Below are 21,435 nucleotides of genomic sequence, written 5' to 3'. Positions count from 1 at the left end.
TCACACATGCGTTACAAAAACATGAAACTACATAAATATGTAGAGTGGTCCATACAAAGGTCTAATTTAAAATATGTACATTCTTTCCTCTACGTACACTAATTAAATAATATGCCTTGCACACACCTACGCTTTTCGTCTGTAGCATCTATGGCAGACAAACTCAGCTGAGCTCTGCTGAAGCAGAACACTTCACCACCTCAGATCTGAATATTTAGCAACAATCTGATGAGAAGCATCACCTTAACTGAGCAGTAGGTCCCTCCAGAGTTAAAGGCACCTGTGGTATTTCTACATGGTTTGGAAGAGCAAGTCCTTTGCATATTAGGATGTTTATTTCTCAAATATCTAAATCTCGTAAAATTGTGCATTTTGGAAGTTCACTCAGCACTAATAGTCATGCATCCATTGGAATTTTCAGCTGTTAAGGCACAACATCTGCAGCTGACTTCCTCTTTAGCTTTTGATCTCATCATCCTTTAAGAATTTAAATCCAGAAGGTGCTTCATAGAGGCTCTCCCCATCAGTGCTGAAGTCATCGTCTTCATCATCAAGATCACTCAGCATTTTACTGGAGGTCTTTTTCCGTCTGAAAGCAAATCAAGCAATATAAGAATTAGCATTTTCTACTGTAGAAATGGTCTGCAAATAGGGTTGCCAGAGTGAAAACTGGAGAAGGCTCCTGTAGCTTCAGTGGTTGTGTAGCAGTGGAGATCTCAATGCCGTACCTGCACACTATTTGGACTGTTTTTATATTATGCTTTGAAAACATGATTAAGTAGGAGAGTGTTACTCCTGTGCTTGCAAAACCATGCAAATAGCCACTTTGAATCTATGAAAGACAGACCCAGTTAGGCTTGGGGACTGTTAGAAGCAACAAAGTTCCTGAATGGACAGTGTAGTTCTTTGGGCCATACACCTCTCTGCAAGCATCACCTGCCCCTAAAGACTGAACAAAAAATGGTCTAGAGTGACATCCCAATCCTGCTTGTTTCTGGACATAAACCAATTTGGGCACTGATTTTGTGGTTTAAGCAACTACAGTTTTGGAGACTAGGGTTCAAGTCCTCACTCAGCCATAGGAACCCACTGGATGACCTTAGTCACACTCTCTGAGCCAGAAAGGAAGGCAAAAACAACCCCATAGGAACAAATCTTGCCAAGAAAACTCCGTTGTGGGTTTGCCTTAGTATCACCCTAAGTCAGAAATGACTTGAAGGCACACAACAAAACTGCTTCCCTGGAAAAGACAAAATATTTTGGGAAGGGAATCCAATCCATGTACAAAGGAACTCTGAAAGAGGGCCTAGAGGTAGCAAAGCTATGTTTGAAATCTGAAACCCAGGCAGCGTGGTAAGGCCCCAAAGCAGAACTCTCTGGACAGAGAGCAAAGAAAAGGGGGAGGGGGATAAGGCCTCCCATATCCTAAGCAAGGAGCTACAGCAGCAAGAGAAACCTGCAGTTCTTGATCTTGGAGAAGCTGGGCCATGGCAGAGAAGCCACCATGTCTTCTGAGGTTCCTCCTTTCCCACCTGAGTTCCTGTTTGATTGCACTCAGCTGCCCTTGTAGTTGGTCATTCAAGTCAACTTGCTCTTCCAGCTCCCGCTGAAGCTTCTTCTTGTTGCTTTCAAGTCTGTCTATTTCTTCTTCTGCTTCCTCCACTTGGCGTTTCATCGCTTTCAAACGCAAACTCAGCTGTGAAATATGACAGGCCAGTTAGAATTTGAATGAAGAATATATCTCCTTAAACCTCAGCCACCCATGATGGAGATTGGAGAAATTGTCTATCTACACAGGAGCAAGACAGTCATCACACAGAGAGGGAAATTCAAACCCCAACCCTACATTTCTTTGGCTGCACCTCAGTCACATTTTGCAACAGAACTGCTGCAGCTTCAAAGAAGAAAAGTTTTGCCTGCAGAAACCAGTCAGTGCTGGAAGAAGGCCCACAGATCCACTTGCCAATTGCGCACCCACACACACCAGCAAACGAAATAAAAATGGCCTCTAAATCCCCTCTAGGAGAAGAGGGGGGCATGTTTGCAATGTTTTATGCTCTCTTTAGGCCATCATAGGCCCAGGAAAGGACATTTTTAACAATAGGAAGGGACTGAAAGTTCCTGTTTACTTTCTGTATTTTCTTAAGACCTCACTTTTGCCGTAAATAGCCCAAAATAGCCTACCAACCTCACCCCCAAACAGGGAGACCAAAAAAAAAAATTGAACCAAATTTTTTTGACCCTAGGGGAGTTAAGAGATGACATAAAAATGGCTCTGGATTTGTATGCAGTCTATGGGCTGTGCTTTGCCCACTTCTGACCTAAAAGAATTTTGATTAAAAACCCTGTGCTTAGAACTCAATGTTCAAAATATCTCTTTTATTATTACCCCCCCCCCCCCCTGATAGTTTATTAATAGCAGTCCTTAAGCAAGGTAATCAAGGAGAGAAAAGGGCTTGGCAATTGAGGATGTAGGGCTGAAAGGGTCATTTTTACATGAAACAATGCAGAGAGCCATGTAGACACCCAGCTTAGCTGAAACCCATCTCTATGATGTCTGAGGTGCTCCAGGTGCAACCATAAAAAGCCTTTGTGGTGGCTGGTGTTGGATTGGGACTTGAAAATGGGATATCCAGCTTTGAGTCCACACTGAAATCTGCAGTCATCAAGCGGAGTCGGCCTAAGATACTCTGGTGCAGGATGTAGACTTTGCAAATGAGTGCACATGCTGCAGTGAAAATGAAATACAGCCCATTGGGAAGCTTTAATTTGAAAGTGCAGTTGAAATCACTAGGGACTACACAAGAGCACAGTAGGAGCAGATACAAGTCAAATTTTGCATTACTCTGTTGTACTCAAGCCTAAGGGCCCCTTGGCTTGTTCTGGGCATGTGTTTACCTTGAAAATGTTCATCTGAAACTTGAAAATTATAAAAATGGGATTCTTATGGCTGACAGTGGAAGTGGAAGAAGACTAGGATTGGGAAGGGCAGCTATGAAAGAACTGGACAAGATCATAAAGTGTAAGGATAGAACTCTGAACATTAAAGTGAGAATAGTCCAAGCCATCGTATTCCCCATCACCATGTATGGATGTCAGATCTAGACAGCCAAAAAGACAAATAAATGAGTCCTTGAACAGATCAAGTCTGAACTCTCTCTGGAAGCCAGGATGACTAAATTGAGACTGTCGTACTTGGGCTGCATCATGAGAAGGCATGATTCATTAAAAAAGACAAAGATGCTTGGAAGGGTAGAAGGCAGTAGGAAGAGAGGAAGACCACATGCAAGATGGTTAGACTCGATCAGGGAGGCCACAGGCATGAGACTGCAGGACCTAAGCAGAGCAGCTGAAGACGGGGGATCTTGGAGATGTCTCATCCTACAGGGTTGCCACAAGCTGAGGGCGACTCAAGGGCAGTTAACAACAACAACAACAACAATAAATGGCAAACCTATACATTCTATCATTTGCTGTTTGTTCAAAGAGATAAAATCATCTATGGGTAGCAAAGACCAAACGTTATGAAAAAACTAGAAAGAACAAATGGGAAAAACAGAAACCATTTTGTGGTGGGAAATACCACAGAAAACCCCATAATAGGTTCACTTTTAGGATCGCCATAAGTTGGAAACAACTTGAAGGCACACAATAACAAATTTCTGCAATGTTTTTAGAATGTTGTCAGTCATCCCAAGAATTAATTTTGAGGTTAAGAGAAAGCCATAAATGCAGACTAAGCAAAGAGACCCTTTCCCACCATACCTGGTCCTTTTGGTCTGTCAGTGAGAGATGCTCATCATCAACCTGCATCATGAGCTCTTTAACTTTCCTTTCAAGCCGACGGTTGCTGAGTTGGAGGTTAGCACGATCCCTGGCAAGACAAGGACAGAGTACATGCAGAGATGAACTCAAACAACATTAAGAATCTGGATCTAACCTCTAGCCTATCATCTGCTTCCTTTCCACCAGGTGTCTCTGGAAAACCCACACAGACATGATGGCAGTAAGCCCTCCCACACTATATGCCCTCTGCTTCTGATAATCAGGTGTATATACTGCCTTTGAATATGGACGTTGCATGTTCCTAATTTTGAAAGAAATAAATGTATGGGTTTGTTTTGGTTTAATATAGTTTTGCTTTCAGTAGTCAGTTTTCAGAAGAGGGGTCTTTTAAAGTAGCTGGATGCCTCCCACAGATGCCAACTTCTCTGGGTCTGTTTACCTCTCTTCGTTCTCTAGTCGCTCCTCCAGCTCCACAATCCTGGTTTCCATCTGGACAAGAAGCCCTTCTTTGCTGGACCTGTAAGAACCCTCCAGATGCAGGATCCGACTTTTCAAGTCTTTGTTCTGGAATAAAAAAAAAGAGTTTCAGTCACTGTAAAACAAACAGAGCTACCTCAAGACATTTTAATATCCAAGGTGGAAAGAGAAAAGGAAATTCAACAAAGATAAATGGAGAACTCTGCATTTTAAGCATATGAATTCAAACCCACAGGAAACGGATGGAGATGGCCTGGCAGTTTTAAAGGAATTGCCCTCACTCCCTGTACACTGCATTAAAGGTGCTGATGAGGACACTTAAAGCCCAAAATGGCTTGGGCCATCAATAGTTGAAGGAGCCCTTCTTCCCATATGTACCAAGCGGGAATGAGTCAGGAGATACACCTTGTAATATAAACTCAGAGAACACTTCATCATAGCTAAAATCTGGGTCTACCACCAGGTGGCACTCTATACACAATATTAGGAGGGTTTTCTAACTTGAACAGCCTTTATTCTTACATAACTTTCCACATTGTTGCTCAAATTTGCTAGTAATCCTGTTTTGCTCTGGAAGAATGCTTTGTTCCTTAGTCCTGATTGTGTGGCACTAGACTATACAAGCCAAGTGGCAACTGGAAGCACCCTGCAAACAGTCTTTAACAGTCACATATCCCAGTGCTTAGCCCTGCTATCTTAGTTGTTCCCAAACTAGTTTTAGACATAAACCAAGCTTCCAGTACATACCTGTCTGTCTAGAGAAATCTTGTCACACTCAAGATCTTGCCGCACAGACCTTTCCTGAAGTAGTTCACTTCTCATTTGTTCAATCTGCAATTGACGAAGAAAAAGAAGGTTGGAATGGCTGCATGGATTACTTAAGATGTATATGATGCTGACATTATTGGTACTGAATACTGTTAACTGACCTTTTGCTAACCTAAAGAGAGTCATACTGGATCAGACCCAAAGTGAATGTAGTCCAGCATTCTGTTTCCACAGTTACCAACCTATTGCCCAAGTAGGAAACCCACAGACAGGACCCAAGGGCAACTGGATCCTCCTGCTAATCTAATGTTACCAGATACTGATATTCAAAGGCACACAGACTGATGAAGTTCCCACATTCAGTTTACTCTCAGTCGGCTCCAACCTCCTTGATTCTGATGCCTCTGACTCCAGGGCATGCCTTACTTGCTTCAGATTCAACACTTCTGATTACACCTTGAACTGCTTTGATGTCCAAAGAAATGACAACAACTCTACAGTATTCTTTTTCTTTATCTCAACTTAAGGAGGAGCAAGTCCTGCCTTCCATTTCAGAGAGTGAATTGAGTACAGCTTCCCTCCAGTTAAATCTGAGTGCCTTGGTTCCTACTGAGATTTCTCCCAGGGTGGAGGGAGAGCGAACAGTGGGGTCTCCACTTCCAGTCCTATCTTTCATCCAAGAACTATTACAGACTGAAGTTTTGCAAGAGTTTGAGCTGCCATTGGAAGAACAGGTTCACTCTAGGACTAATGGTGGGAAGCTATTCCAAGGGAGAATTTTAGGACTCATCTTCACGCATGGCTTCTTTCCAGTCTGGTGAACCAGTGGATAAAACAGACAGTGTTGACCAGTGTGATATCTGCAACACAACAGCTTCACTCCTAACTAACCTCAATTGCTACAGCATCCCTGACTGGAGCACACATGCTAACCTACCTATCTTGAATCATGATTGGTCTGCCCATGATAAATGCCCATGACACCGAGAATGAACCACACCTCCTCAGTTTCAGTAATTTTATCGCTATCAACCAGATGGGTTCCAATTGATCCATGCCTGGAGTTTTAGGGACGTGCCCAACAAGCCCCGCTATCAACTTGTTGGAATCTACCAGAGTGGGAACCACCTTCTCCTTAGTATCCCTACCCACCAGCCTTTTGGGCATATCCTTCAAGGATTGGGTTTTGTTTTGTTTTTCAATCACATCCTTTCACCTTCAGTCAACCATCTGCTACTTTGTCTAGGCCTTTACAAACATAATCAGCTTCGGGAGTCTATTATGAGAAATACAAAGGTCAATCACAGTCTGAAGCCTGGGTTCCAACATCTCCAAACCATGTCCAATTCACGATCCCTTAGCCACTGCTCTGGCATTGACCTTGACCGCATCTTCGGTCCCAAAGAAGCCGATCGCCCCGTCAGCTTTCAGGATTCAGGTTCCAGGGAAGTACAGACCATTAATACCAAATGGGATTCATCATCAGTTTCCATAGAAGGAGCAGATACATCACTGGATGTTGTTGTTTGGGGACTTTATCTCCCTCTGAAGATATGTCTATACTGAGCCAGTTTGCAGAATGGCAAAATCCCTTGACTTTCATGCCACCCTTGTGAAACCATCAGTCTTGGATCCCAGGTTTCAGAGGATAGAGGGGAAAAACCCTCCTCCAATTCTCCTACCAGTGCTACCTTCATTGCTCTGTATATCATAGCAATCGTGGAAGAACTCGTCCTCCATTGTTCCTACATCTCAGTGGATTGAAAATTTGTATAGGTTACAATGACGGTCTGTTTGTGGATTTTTATTTAGGCATCCACAATTAAATTCTATTATAGTGGAAGCAGCACAACAGAAACCCTGGGATTGGCCACACGCTACTCTTAGGATAAAGTGGGCCATAAATTAGATGCCATTGGCAGGAAAATTTACTCCACAGCTGCCCTTTCCCTCCAAATTGTCAATTACCATTGTGCATAGCTTCATATCAGCAACTTCTGTGGGAAAGAGCTGCCCTATTTTTCAGTAAGCTGCTTGAAGAAGATAAAAAGGCCATCCTAGTTCTACAGACATCTCACGAATTGTGGAGTGAAGGTGCTGTCTGGAACAGTCACCCTATGACAGCATGTCTGGATGAGCTCTTCTGAAGTTAAAAGTGACAATTGAAAGTATAGGACCTAAGGCTTCTTACAACATGAATGAAAAAGAAAGAAAAAATCAACAGCTAAAACCAGTTATAAGATTGGATAAAATATGTATTCGTACTTTTGATATGCCCTAAGCCCAACCCAGCACATACTAAATGCAAAGTGGCACTACGTCCCACAAAGGCACATGTACATACACTCCACACGACAAGAACTTTCCAAATCCTTGCTAAAATTTGCCTGATGGGAGATTATATCTGTGGACTACACCTGTCTTTTCCAAGACCTATTTATTGGGGTCATGCGGAAAACTCTGCTACAGTATAACTGCTTGATGGGGTCCAGGCAAAATAGATTCTGAATGGGGGAAAAATTAATGAGCAACTAATTAAAAACAAATCTCTTAAACAGAGAAAGTTTGTGGGGCATATTGGATGTAGTTGGTCACTGTAAGGTTGCACACACCAAGGTATTGTGTTGTGCTCAAAGGCTGTGAAAAATGTGGGCAGCCATCACTGAGTGTCATATTCAGGACAAGGGTAAGACAGTGAGTGTGGCACCACAATGGAGATGGCTGTTGCTGAAAGAAGCTTCCAAGTAGAAGGGACAACACTCATTTACAGGGACATACAGAGGCCCTATCTGTTTAATTTTTATGCAGGACACAGGATATGGAAAGCAGGATTAGACAAGAGGAAGCAGGCATGAAAATTGGGGGAAGCAACAATTTAAAATATACAGATGGTACCATATTACAAAACAATGGTTGCAAGCTACAGGAAAAGAGATTCCAGCTCAACATGAGGAGGAACTTCCTGACAGAGCTGTTCGGCAGTGGAACAAACTCCCTCAGAGGGTAGTGGAGTCTTCTTCCTTGGAGGTCTTTGAACAGAGACTAGATGGCCATCTGCCGGGGATGCTTTGATTGAGATTTCCTGCATGGCAGAAGAAGGGGGTTGGACTGGATCAGGGCCCTTCTTGGGGTCTTTTCCAACTCTGATTCTATGATTCTACTTGCAAAAAATAGCAAAGACTATTGAAGAAGGTCAAGGAAGAAAATGCAGAAGCAACATTGCAGCTAAACATAAAACAAAAATAATGATCACAGATAATGTACATAACTTTAACGTGGGCAACAAAGACATCAAAATAAATGTTTCTTATACTTTGGCTCAGTCAGTAATCAAAATGAAGATTGAGTTGAAGTCGACTTGAGGGCAGTTAACAACAACAAATCAATTAAGCCTTGCAAATTATAGCAAGCGTCTGCTCTATTAGGTGAGCTGGAGATTTGTACAGAGCCTTTCCTTCTTGCCAGAGCAGACACTTCCAAAACTGAAGAATTTTCACCCTTGATTCTCACCTGGAGATGATCCCTGAAAACTGGGGTTTTAGTCCTGAGATATTGCAAGTCCTGACTAGATTCTTGGTCCTGCAGCCTCCTAGGGCAGGATCTCACCTTAGGAAAATTCTCTGGAGGTGTTAACTCCCAGTATGGGCTCAGGCCTACAAGAGTCCTTTGGACACCTCCAGACACTGACCCTCTTGTTCATCGCAGTACCCTTGGGAGGAAGTCATAATCATTGCCTATGTCTTGGCATGTCAACCTCTGCTTGTTCTCGTCCTCTCCAACGCTCCTCAAGTGACAAGGACAAGCACCACTTCAGGTAGCAGCTGCCCTAATTGGAGAAGGGGCACATTGGTGAAGAACAGCCTCAAACTCCATGAGGCTTCATTAGGGAACTCTGACTGTGGGCCTGATTTGGAATGAGGAGCAGCTGCAAAGTTGGCTGTCAAAGAAAAAGTAATTTGATTTCTAATAACAACGTGAAGATAGCTGTAGCCACTGTCTTTCCTTTCCCACTAGGCACAGTTGTGCAGTAATTCTGAAGAAAGGAACAGTAAAACCTCACCTCTCCCTGCTTCCCCAAACTGGCTGACTCAGCAGAAATGTTCAGCTGTTCAATAAAGGGCGCTAATGGAAATATCAGCACATCGCTGGCTGAATCGCTGCCTGCACCTCCCACATTTTCCTCTGCCTGTTCCACACACCTGCGCCAAGGAAGGAGCAGGTGTGTGCCATCCACAGAGACCACTGTGCCCAAGGAAATGAATGACACTGCCCGCATAACTTCATCCTTTGCTCATTTACTCTGCCATTGCCATGGAAGCAGGCTTCTCACACAGTGATGAGAAGCTGTTTTCAAGTCCATTAATTCATCCTCTGTCTGCCTTCTTTCTCTTCTTCACTTACAGGCCAAAAATGTTCCAAAGCAACAGAAGAATGATGGCTGCTTCAAGAAAGGGCAGGAGACCCAGTGGTGAAAAAATGAGGAATCAACACAATCGGAAATTGGGATGGGAACATCCAGCTTCACAACACAATGAGTTGCTGAACGCACGCTAAACAAAGTTCTCTGAAACCAGAGGTGGGCCAAGTATGGGCTCCCAGTCTTCCACAGTTGCCACTCCTGCCTTAAACTCGCAGCTGGCATGGGGTGCTTGGCTGAACTGGGATCGTCAGGGCTTTCCCTGCCACTTGGTAGACTGAAGAGGCTGCCTCAGGCAACAGATGCTGGAGCCAGAGGAATACCAACAAGGTACTGGAGGATGGGGCTTTACAATGCATACCCCTGGTCCTATGTCCAATTTTGTTAGTCTGTTGCCTTCAGGTGCACTGCCCTAATGCCCCCAGGGATTTAAAAAATGAAGGAAATGCTCCAAAATGCCCCTAAAAAGGATAAGGGGGTATTTTCAGCAAGGTGGGGGGGGAGGGACATTTTAAGCCTGTGAGATGGCTTTTTTCCCCCTAAAATGGAGTAAACAGGAAGTGCTTCCTGTTGCTAAAACAAGCCTTTGCTGATTCCCACCCCTGAAATAGCTAACTGGTGCAAGTAACACGTAGATCTGTCCATGCTAGAAGACGTTCACCTGTGTGTTGCTGTCAATCACACAGCCGCTGCTGGTGAAATGCACAAAAGCTCAGGGCACAAGGGGAGGGGGGCCGTTTGGTCAGTTGGCACCCTTGATCATCACTGTTTACCAAAACAAAGCCATGATTCTTCCTTGCCTTATTATAAATGCTTAGCAGACCCTGAAATAGTCTCCTGGGAAGCCATTCATCTTCACCATCCCAGTGTGGACTTGGAAAACAAGGCAACCTTTGTAGCCCATGTATGCAGTCAGGGGTTCCAGAACCCTTGGTACAAACACCTATTTTGCCACAACCCACCTCCCCACCTCATGTAATTAGCTGGCTAGGCTGTTGTGGTTTATATTTTCCTTAAAAGCATCAAATTAAGTTAACTGTTAAGTCCCCTAAAGTGAAAGCTTCCTGCGTTCAGGTCTTCTAGCCTGTAGATGGGATGCAGCTCTAAACCCTAATGCAGCCTCAGAAGCTTATGAGCTCTTCATCTTCCGAATGCCTGCAGAGGCCAAGCAAGCACCCACATACATGGAAATAGCACAGTGAAGCTGCAAACATGCCATTAGGCTCCAGTACTCACTCACAGAGGCTATTGTGAGGGTAACTCTCACCTCTTTAACACAGGAAGAGACCAACAGATGCAGAACAGCTCTGTCAACAAGCTAATAGCTAAAAGAAAGTACCAGATCTGGAGGCAGCATATTCAAAACTACAGTATTGGCACTTGGGATGAAACAATAACAAAAGGCCTTTGCCTTGGTGTTCAACAATTACTGTGCAAGGATAAAGAGAATTACTATAATAATCAGTGCAAGAAAATAGAATCTGACAACAGAATAGAAAGAACAAGATCCAGGAAATTAAAGGGAAATTTTAACAAAGAATAAGCATGCTCTTTGATCAACACAAGAATATAATAAATGATCAAGATGAAATAAAACAAACAATGGAAGCATTACACAGAAGAGCTATATAAAAGAGAAGAATGAATGAATGGCACATAGGAAGAAGAAAAATCATATGAAGATGAGCTCCAGATTCTGTAAAGGGAAGTAAAAGTGGCACTCTAAGCATTGGGGAAGAATAAATCACCAAAAACTAATGACACACTAATAGAACTCCTACAAGCTACAGAGACAGAATTGACTTAAGTATTAACTAAAATCTGCCAACAAACATGGAAAGCAAAACAATGGCCTACAGATTGGGAATGATAAATACAGTGGGCCCTTCCCTTATCCGGGGATCCATTCCGGACCACCACCACGTAAGGGGAATTCCACGTATGCTCAAGCCCCATTTAAATGAACGGGGCTCATGCATGCAGCAGTGGTGCACACAACATTGCCCCTTACGGGGCGGAGCACCCCTTTTCCCAGCACTGCTTTCAGTATATGCTGAAAGCTATGTAAGGTACACCCACGTATGATGTGGGTGCACTGAATACATTCCTATCCCCTAAAAAGGAGACACAAAAGATTTCACCATTGCATTGATTTCTCATGCAAGCAAACTATGTGATCTTAAAGAAATGGGCATACAATTCCATTTGAGTGTGGGATGCATAACCTATACTCAGGACAGCAGGCTGCCATCAGAAAAATCAGAGAAGCAAAATGGTTCCCAATTGGAAAAGGGGTCACACAAGGTTGTATTCTATCACTCTGCTTGTTCAACTTGTATGCGGAAAATACTGCATGCGGATCAGGTTTAGATATGGAAGAAGGAAGAGTGAAGACCAGAGCAAGGAACACTGACATTTTAAGAGATGCATACGATATCATTCTACTACCAGACAACATGAGAGACTTGAAACAATTACAAAAGAAAGTCTGAGAGGAAAGTGCCAGTGCATGGCTTACTGTTGAATATTAAGAAAATGAAAATAATGACCACAGGAGTTTCAGAAATTTGATCTAGACAACAAGGAAACTAAAATAGTTAAGGATTTCCCATCCCTTAATCAAAACAGGGATTGCATTCAAGACATCAGAAGACTAGGGCAGCTGTGGAAGAACCAGACAAGATATTGAAGTGCAGAGATATAAAACACTATGTATGTATGCAAAGCTGGACAGTAAAAGCCAATAGAAAGAAAATCAATTAATTTGAGACATAGTGCTGGAGAAGAGGGCTAAGGATACCATGGACAGCCCAAAAGACAAAAAAATGGGTCTTAGAACAGATCAAATCTGAACTCGCGCTGGAAGCCAAGATTTGAGAGTGCTGAAAAGTTCTGGCCCAAACAACTTCCAAAATCTGATCATAATTTTGTCCCTGTAGCTTAAAAAACTGTTCTTTTGTATGGTAAAATGCCAGTTTGCAGGATCATAGCTCTAATTTCTGATTTCATCTTTCACTTTAGTGACCCAAATCAACACATAGGCAGTATTCAGCAGCAGATACAGTGGCTCTCATTCAATTTCTGATGGTTTGTGGCCAGTTAAAGAAATCTAGAAGATTTTGGTGACCTTTATGTTCTCCCCTGCCCTCATACCTACCATGCCGCCTTAGCTAGGCAAAGCTGGCCAATGAAGTTTCAAACAGGCTAGTCAAGTACCTGCTCTCTGCACCGGCTTATCCTTTCAGACAAGATATCCGAATTATTCCGTTCCTCTTCAAGCTCAAGTTCCAGTTGTGTTATTTTGTCCTAGAAGGGAGGATGCAACATTGGCTGAGTTCAAGATGACTCCTTGGCAAGTGAAGGGCATGTGCTCCAGCTTGCAAGGGACATCACCCATATTGAAACTGGATCAAAGGAGAGCACAGCTAGATTAGAGCTTGGGAGAAGCTTTTTTGGAGTACAGTTCCCAGTATCCTCTAGAACATGGCCACTGGGCATGCTGTTTTGGAGATTTGTAGTCCCAAAAAAGCTCTAAGATGGATGAAGAGGCAGCTAAACAGCACCACATTTTGTAAGGCAGGGCTAGGGTACATGTGGCTGTATAGAAGTTACTAGACTTTAATTTCATTAGTCAAGTCAGCATAGCTAGTAAACAGAGATTATAGGAGTTGTAGTCCAAATGATAACATCTGCAAGGTCATGTTTTCCCCACCGCTATTTCAAGGAAGGCCCACCATAGCAGGGGATCTGTAGGGCTGGGCATCAGGGTAAGTGGAGAAAAGGATGTGACTAAATCCTCCTCCTCCTGCCCTCGTAGGCATGGAAAGGACTTAAGAGGCAGGTGAAGCCAGAGGTGGGCATGATGATGGTCCATCTGTCATGCTCAGTGTCTTAACTGCATGAGAACATTACTCCTCTTTGCTCCCAGCCCAGGTCATATTCTACCTCCATTATCTTGGCTTGTCTTGCCCGATCTTCTTTCAAGTGGTTTTTGGCTTCCAGTTCATATTCCAGGGCTTTCACAGTCTGTTCCAAAAGCTGAGTTTTGGTAATAGCTTCATCTTGGGCTCTTTGATGATCCCGTAATTCCTCCCCCATAAAACGCACCTGAAATAAAGGGAAATATCAATGCCGAGCCCCTGTGGTCAGGACCCCAGTTCTGTATAAAGAAATTTACTAATGAGTTCATAAAAGAGAATTCTGCATGGGATTAGTTTAAAGGCATGCATCTGCCCAGGAAAGGGGGCTAGGTAAGACCTCCATGAGGCTTTCTAACTTCTGAATGGGTTCCAGAGTGCTCAAGCTCCTAACCAGTTTGGCAACAGGCACCTGTATATGGAGATCTTTTAACATATAATGGAAGTATTTTACTCCTGTAGTTAGGATGATCGAAATGCCGTGTAGAAGTTTTCTCTTCCACGAAAAAGGATTGGGGTTTTGTTATGATTTTATCTTTTTGACCCCGTTTTGGATGGCAATGTACTGCTAAAGTGTTCAGAATAGACACGGAGTTATGTGATAGGGATATAAGAAATTATTATATTTTTTAAGTATTCACTTTTACACCAAATCTGTACTAATAATTTTTCTATGGTTATCTTTTAAATTTTGCTTGTCTTTTTAACCAACATAGTAATTCAGGCATTTCTGAAGTGTGCTGGCCATTTTGACCAATAAAGGCAATTGAGCCATTCTTTGCTTTGTTTCCACTATCCTTTTTTTCTTTCTTTCTTCAGCCATCCAAGGCACAACCATGGCCTCCTGTGAGTGCCGTTGGTGTACAATTGCAACTGGTGTTCTTAAACAAAGTTTTCAGCATGGATATGTATGCCCCTTGTGAAGAAGCAGTAGCTCAAGAGAGTTCCAGTGGCTGGGTATACCCTCCATTGACTGCAACTGGATCCTGTGTTTCCTCTTCCTGGATGCCACTCTAGAATCTGGGCAGATTACGAATCCCTTGCACTTTAATGCTTCCATGTGGAAGCAGTCACACAGCTGCTTAAAAACTGAACTGCATCTCTCAGCTGTTTGTGCTGATGATCTTAAATAATTTCTTCCACCCACAAGATGGCAGCAGTCCAACAGCTTTTAGAAGAGGCAATGGTAGCCTCAAAATGATGGGTTCTGTAGTTTCACAGGCCTTCCTTAACCTTAGACAGCAAGCTAAATTCGCCCAGCTTTCCAGAGCTTATTTACACGGTCAGTAATCCTGGGATAAGGCCCCTTAAAATCACCTCAGTCTTTTCAGAGAACTATTTATGGGTGTGTGCTAGAACGGTGGAGGAGGAGAGGAGTGTCCCACTGAACTTGAGGCTCCTGACCCACCTGTTTCCTCGCGTGGGAAGGCATTGCCAATTCAAAGTTCTTACTTGGATGCAGGGTTTGTTAAGAACCAGTTTCCTAAGCTAAACAGGTTCCTGTGTTTTTTAACTCTCCTCTTATACGATTGATGAGTTCTTAATTTTTTATACATCTTTCAGCTTTACCCATTTTTCATTCACCTCTCTTGATCCTAGTGACCATAACAAGTTCCTTGTCAGTAAAGACTTTGACAAACCAAAGCCAAACGTGTTTGGCATTTCTCTCCCTTCCCAGCCATTGCACTAGAAAACAAGATGGTTGGGGACAGGGGATAAAGGCATCCACCTTGAAGATTTAGTTAGTGCTTTTGATTACCTTTGATGCAGTCTATGACTGGTTTAGAGCGGCAGAGTTGTGACTGTTCTGTTGTACAATGTGATGCTTCTAACTACTAGTTTTTAGAATATCTTTACTTTAAATGAATAAAATAAAGGGCTTTATTTATTGTGGGGCCCAGATAATTCTTCAAGGTAAAATATTATCAAATGCACTGGCCTTGGAACCATTATACCTCATCCTGCAATTTGAGAGTTGCCAGATGTGCCTTTTCTAACTCCAGGTTTTTGTCTTTCAGCTGCCTCTGCGTTTCAACAAGTTCGTGACGATTTTTCTCTTTGTAGTCATCAAGCTGGTTCTGGAGCTCCAGGGTTGATGCCCGCGAAACCTCTATGATTTCTGCCATCTAGCAAAAAGGGAAACAGGTTCATGAGGTGCAGCACATGACACTTTGACCAGGAAGTTGCGTCTCCATACACTTTGGGAAAGAAACAGATGCCCAAAGAGCAAGTTGCAAGTGATTTTCCTCCCAATTTGTGTTGCTCATAGGGATGCAGGGGAACAAAATGGGGGCATTGCCTCCCATAAGAATTCTGATCCACCAAATGTAATTTTCCTTCAGTCCCTGAATTTCTAGCATTGCAGAGAGTGAAATACTAAAGCCTAAACTATTTCTAAACAGCATTTCTATTTTCTATATACATTACAGCGGTGCTAGAAATTTGATGCTGAAGGGTGCGTAGCCCTCCAAGGTCTCCTGGAGGCTAATGCAGCTGCCTAGCCCTCAAGAGTTGTCCGGCTGGGTCTAGGGCCTCCGTTCCATCACACCAACCCCCAGTTTACCACAAGGTACTCAATGCTCTTCATAGCTTCTAAAGGGGGCTTTGCAAAGTAACATCAAAAGCAAAGCCCCCAAGATCAACCAGGCTGGGTTTCTAATCAGTTGCTCCCTGGGGATGCTGGAGGTTGTAGTCCAAGGCATTTGGAAAGCTAGTCAGAAAAAGCTGCCTTAATAGCACAGTTCTCTCTGCCAGATTGTGGACAGAATGCTTCAGGATGGGTACATCTTTAATATGCTCTGCTGTTTGTAATGCTGGGTTTGATGTGACCCTTTGGTTCTCTGTGTGGCAACCAGTACTAGAATGCTGGATTAAAAGCAGCAACGAACATTTTTATAGTTTTTTGTGGGGTTTTCGGGCTCTGTGGCCATGTTCTAGAAGAGTTTCTTCCTGGCATTTTGCCAGCATCTGTGGCTGGCAAAACATCAAGAAGAAACTCTTTTATAACATGGCCACACAGCCCGAAAAACCCACAAAAAACTATGTATGCCAGCCATGAAAGCCTTCGACTTCACAACAAACATTTTGTTCTTAAGTCTTGCTGGAGATAACGCCCATGATGGGGGTGACTTCAGGCCCAAGTTGAAGAGAGCATGGCTTTCGTGGACAAGAGACTCTTCCTGCCACTTTTCCCCAGAGACAGAGATATTCCTGTCTGGACTCAAAGCTTCCATTGATCTTCTCTGGCTCACAAACATTCAGTGCAAAGTTCACATTTCACTTTCATTTGTCTTTCTTTCTTTCTTTCTTTCTTTCTTTCTTTCTTTCTTTCTTTCTCTCTCTCTCTCCCCCCCCCCATCTTTTGTACAGCTGGTCCTTTTATCTGCTTCCTCCCCCCATGCACTTGATATTTAATCTCCCACCCATCTTACCTCCTTGTGTAACTTCTCAATAGTCTTGTCCAGTTGCCACCGCTCATTCTCCAGTTCACTCTTCATTCTCTTTAACTGATCCTTCTGGTTGGCTTCATCTTTCAACCTGTCAGTTAACTGTTGCTGCTCCTGGCTCAGCTGACTGATGTTCTTCTGGAGGTGTGAAAAAAATCAACTTTGTGAAACATGAACAACAGCTGAGATTTTATTTTGATCCACAAATCCTCCCAAGCAAAAAGTAACAGTGAAATATTGCAGTGTTTATCCTCCTCTTTCTAAGAAAAGGGAACATGGGCACTCAACTACTCTCCGATCAGTCAGCACTGGCTCTGTGAGAGAAGCTGGCCCATCTAAGAAGGATGTGTGTGCCACAAGAGGACAGATGAGACAAAACACTGAAGGGAAAGCCCACTCAGGAAACTCTTTTGGAAAAACTGCATTTTCAGCTGTATTGCTATAACTATGGGAGCTAGAAATCCATCCATCTTCAAAGTGAATGCCAATAGTTTCAGGGATCCAAATTCTGCAAGCAAGAAACAAGCAAGAAGAGGAACACACTAGAAGTGATAATCTGGGAAGACTTAAGGGGAGCAAGTATAATTGCTGGCCTGGTCTCAGAGTTCACACCAATTTTGGCACAAAGAAGGACTTTCAACAGCACAAAGAAGGAACAGGCGGGGGACACCAGTGTCAAGAAAGGAGTGGAAGGACGCACTGCACAGCCCTCTGTTACTGAAGAATTCAACACCACAACTGAAATGGAAGCTAAGAGAAGAGGACTAAAAACCATCCATTTGTAGCTGAGCTCTTAAACCCTGCAGTCTCCTTAAGGAAAATGGGCAACACAACATTTCAAAACCAAGAAGGAAATCTGGCAATAAAAGCTCTTGTCTATGCTGTTGTCTATGCTGTTGGTGAAAATATTGCCGGGTGCCCCAAGATGATTCTGCAGAATCCAGGTTTTCCAGGCCATTGATCTTTAGCATTGTTTGCATAGCCTGGAAAATCAAGAGGCAAGAACTGAGGCCAGAGGGAAGTGGATGATGGGGGACCGGAAATGTGTTCTATATAAGATAAAGAACTTCCATAGAGGGCTTCCAGCGCCCTATGCAATAACAGCAGCAGCATCGAGCTCACAAAAGCCAAAGGAGGTGGAACCACAGAGGCTCCCTAGGAAGGCCAAACATGGCTAGAGGGGGACAGAGGGCCTGGCCTGACAGGTCATGGTTACACCTCCTCACATGGTGCTCCAAAACAAACTTGGATGGATGACACATTCATTCCTGAGTGACACAGAGCCAAACTCAAATGATCAACACTATACCAAGAGGCACAGTCATACAAAAGGATAGGATGCAGTGAAAAAACCTGGAACAGCCGCTCACTGAAGGTGGACCAGAGTTGTAGCAGCTGGAGACCTTTCAGGGAGGTGAACTTTTCAAAGAGCACACTCTCTTCTTTACCTGTTCATCTGCCAGCTGGGCTTCCAAAGAACTTCTGGTCAACTGAAGCTCCTGCATCTCTTCTTTTGCTCGCGCCAGAGCCTCTTCCAAGTGCTGCTGCTTTTTCTGCCATAAGACACTTGATTACATTAGGAAAGACTGAGACAGCAATGCTGCCCCCATTTTGCCTAGCCCATCTGCCCACTTGGGACTCCTAGACCTCAAAGCCTCTTTAAGGTCCTCAATCATCTATAGAGAAAGTGTACAAAATGCAGCCTGCAGAGCATATGCAGCCCCCATGGGTAAAAAAATTAATGACTTCTTCTTGCCCTAGCAGAATATCCAACTTTATTTACCCAGCCTGTTAACAAAAGTGGGTTTTGTGCTTTCTGTCAGTTATGCTTGCTGCCACAAGAAAAGTCCCACTGGATTACAGTGAAGGTCCATATAACCATTCTCTTCACACAGTGACCAACTGGATACTTCTAGGAAGGCTGCAGCAAGACAGGATTGCAACAACAGCCTCCCTTTTCTGTTCCTCAGCAACAGATACAGAGGTCCACTCCCTCTGGCCCTGGAGTGAGTGCATATCCATCATGGCTAGTAGTCACCAAGAGGCTCATTTTATTTATTTCCACAGCTCATCTTGATAATCAGCCTGGCAGCCTTGTGCCAAAGATTTACCAAACAAAATAAAAACAAAAAGACTATAGTTGCATGTAGCGTAGAGGCTTTGCCTGCTATGCTCCAAACGTTTTGAGTTTTGGTTTTAGTTTTAGTTTTGGGTTTTGTGGATACCCATGCCCAGAATCCCCGGAGTCACAGTCAAAAAGAGTAACTTTTTAAAATGCTATTTATTATAAACCTTCTTGCATGCACCTTTACTGTAACTAAGGACTCAAGCCCACCATTTTGGCTACAAAATCCTCTTGCTATAAGAGCCCATGATCTCACCTCGTAACTGTTTAGCCTTTCTTCCATTTTGTCTCTTTCTCCCCTCAAATTCTCAAGCTCCTGTTGGAGTTGTTTCTTTTGATTCCCCAGCTCTGTGAGAGTTTCCTTCAGTTGCTGGTTTTCTTCAATCATTTCCATCACATGATATTCTGCACTCCTTTGCATCTTTTCAGCCATGACCTTTTCATTGAACAAGGCATCCACTTTCTAAGAATACAATGCATGAATCAGCTCAGAAGGATACAGTGCAAAGGGCGCAAAATTTTAATCCAAAAAGAAGGATCTGTTGACTGGCTGCTTCTTGGTCTTTCCTTTCCACCCCACTCGCTAAATGTACATTTTGGAACACGTGCCCGTCCATAAGTGATTTCATTCTGCATTGAAAGGGATGAGTGACACCATCATGCAGTTATTGTACATCTCAAGCAGGATATTAAGAGAATGCATCATGCCAGCATCAGTTCTTGGTTAACTGGGATTCTAATGGAGGGACAGGCTGCATTGTGGTTTTTGACCCCAGGAAGCCAAGCAGCTGAAAGGACTGTCATTGGCTGCTACAGCAATCACTGTCTCCTATAGAAGAGATTGCCAGTTTCACATTTGAGCAGTTTCTCAAAATGAGGCATCCTGAATATGTGAAGGGGAAAGGGGTTGAGACGACACGCCGTGATGGCATGGGAGCTGGGAGGTCATGTCTGCCTGGAGTGGTTCCATCTGCAGCCTGTCTGGATGGGTGTTAAGAGGGTGTGGTGTTAGTAGATGGTTAGGAAGTGTTCCTAAGGCTGAAATTCAGATTTGATTATAGTGTTTATCTCCTTGGCAAGTACATTAAAAGCAAGAGAAGATCTCTGCAAGCATCAACAGCAAATGCCAAGAGTGGAAATGCGGTCTGGGAAAATTAAATTAGAAGCTTCCAGTGTCTTTAACTTGACTCTGTGATTAACTGTGTGAAACATCTGATAAGATGGAGACTACCCACTCTGTGGCATTTGTCAAAGTACCTTCCTCCAACTTGGTGGCTTTCAGATGTTTTAACCTACAACTTTCATTATGTTGGTTGTAGGTGATGGAAATTGCAGTCTACCAGATGTAGTGGGCATCAATCTAAGTTGGTAGGTGAAAACCAAGGGTATTCATTTGAATAGTATTCTTACAATACTTAATGCACCTGATAAGGCAGCTTGCAAAAGGTTCAATTGTGTAGCTATTAGAAATATGCCAGCAAGAATTTCCTAAAAGTGTGTGGAAAGTTGGTGATACAAGTTTAAATAAATAAAGATGCAGGTACTGGAATAATGCAACAAAAATGTGCACTGGGTAGCAACCAAGTGAACAAGCAGTGTGTGTGTGTGTCTGTGTCTGTGTCTGTGTGCGCGCACCCTCATGTCGCCTGTGGACTCCATTGTTTTTTCACAGGGTCTTCTTAGGCCAGAGATACTCAGAGGTGGTTTTGCCAATTCTTTCCTCTGAAATAGAGCCCAAAGCACTTGGGATTCATTGGCAGTTGCCCATCTAAAACTAAGCAGAGCTGATCCTGCTTAGGTTCCAAGATCAAATGTGATCTTAGGGTATTTAGACAGCCGGGGGGGGGGGGGGGAGAAAAAAGGAAAGGAAGGGAATCTTATCTGCATCAAGAGTGACCTTAAGTTAGTCTTCCCTCTGCAAAGGTTACTTCTTTGAAAATGGAGCAGCAAAATTATAGAATCGCCCTGCCTCCAAGATCATGAATTCTCAGTCCGCAGAGCCCCTCTCCCGGAAACAGCTAGGTGCCTGCAGAGGACCAGTGAGAGACAAGAGATCCAAGATGCAAACCCTTGACTCACACCTGGGAACACCTCACTGTAGATATGCTCTTTTGTGTTCACTTGCACATCCTTCAAAAATTACTGATGCCAACACCTGCCAGCAGCACCCTTCAGCAAGGGAAGGGGACTTCATAACAGGGGAGTGGTACCAAGTGATTTGCCAAGGAGCCAGTCAGCTAGGATTTCATTTCTCTGGGGTCTTCTCTTTCTGAGCTTTGCTTATTTAATTGGAAACATTCAGTAGACCTTGGGAAACTTTAGAACACCAATTTATTAATAAGTCTAATGATACTTCTTTGTTTTAATTAAGGACTGGAAGTTGGCTACAAGAGAGAAAGAAGTGTGGCATAAGTCCCACTCCATTGGCCTTGACAGTACCCATGCTGTTTGGCTCCTGTTCTCCCAGGACTGTTTCTGTCACCAGCTGGATCATTGGAA

The 21,435-nt window shown here is 43.4% G+C and overlaps 1 protein-coding gene across 5 annotated transcripts in view; it reads right to left on the bottom strand.

The window, feature by feature from the left end:
• Window positions 1–316: 316 nt before the first annotated feature.
• Window positions 317–21,435, bottom strand: part of CGNL1 (cingulin like 1) — a 69,026-nt gene continuing 47,907 nt past the window's right edge. For 4 of the 5 annotated variants that reach the window (XM_042471358.1, XM_042471359.1, XM_042471360.1 and 1 more), the window contains 11 exons: window positions 19,193–19,399; window positions 18,260–18,364; window positions 16,797–16,949; window positions 15,321–15,491; window positions 13,394–13,555; window positions 12,665–12,754; window positions 5,011–5,094; window positions 4,226–4,350; window positions 3,766–3,874; window positions 1,533–1,696; window positions 317–589 (listed from right to left, as the gene is read on the bottom strand). In XM_042471358.1, coding sequence (XP_042327292.1) covers window positions 457–589; window positions 1,533–1,696; window positions 3,766–3,874; window positions 4,226–4,350; window positions 5,011–5,094; window positions 12,665–12,754; window positions 13,394–13,555; window positions 15,321–15,491; window positions 16,797–16,949; window positions 18,260–18,364; window positions 19,193–19,399 — 1,503 coding nt within the window. In that variant the 3' untranslated portion in view covers window positions 317–456. The remainder of the gene's footprint in view (window positions 590–1,532; window positions 1,697–3,765; window positions 3,875–4,225; window positions 4,351–5,010; window positions 5,095–12,664; window positions 12,755–13,393; window positions 13,556–15,320; window positions 15,492–16,796; window positions 16,950–18,259; window positions 18,365–19,192; window positions 19,400–21,435) is intronic. The other variant, XM_042471361.1, reaches the window with a different exon arrangement.

The sequence above is a fragment of the Sceloporus undulatus genome, chromosome 6 (assembly GCF_019175285.1).
Source record: "Sceloporus undulatus isolate JIND9_A2432 ecotype Alabama chromosome 6, SceUnd_v1.1, whole genome shotgun sequence".
Lineage (NCBI taxonomy): Eukaryota > Metazoa > Chordata > Lepidosauria > Squamata > Phrynosomatidae > Sceloporus > Sceloporus undulatus.
The sequence above is the reverse complement of the archived record's forward strand: the minus strand, read 5'-3'. Positions and strand labels throughout refer to the sequence as shown.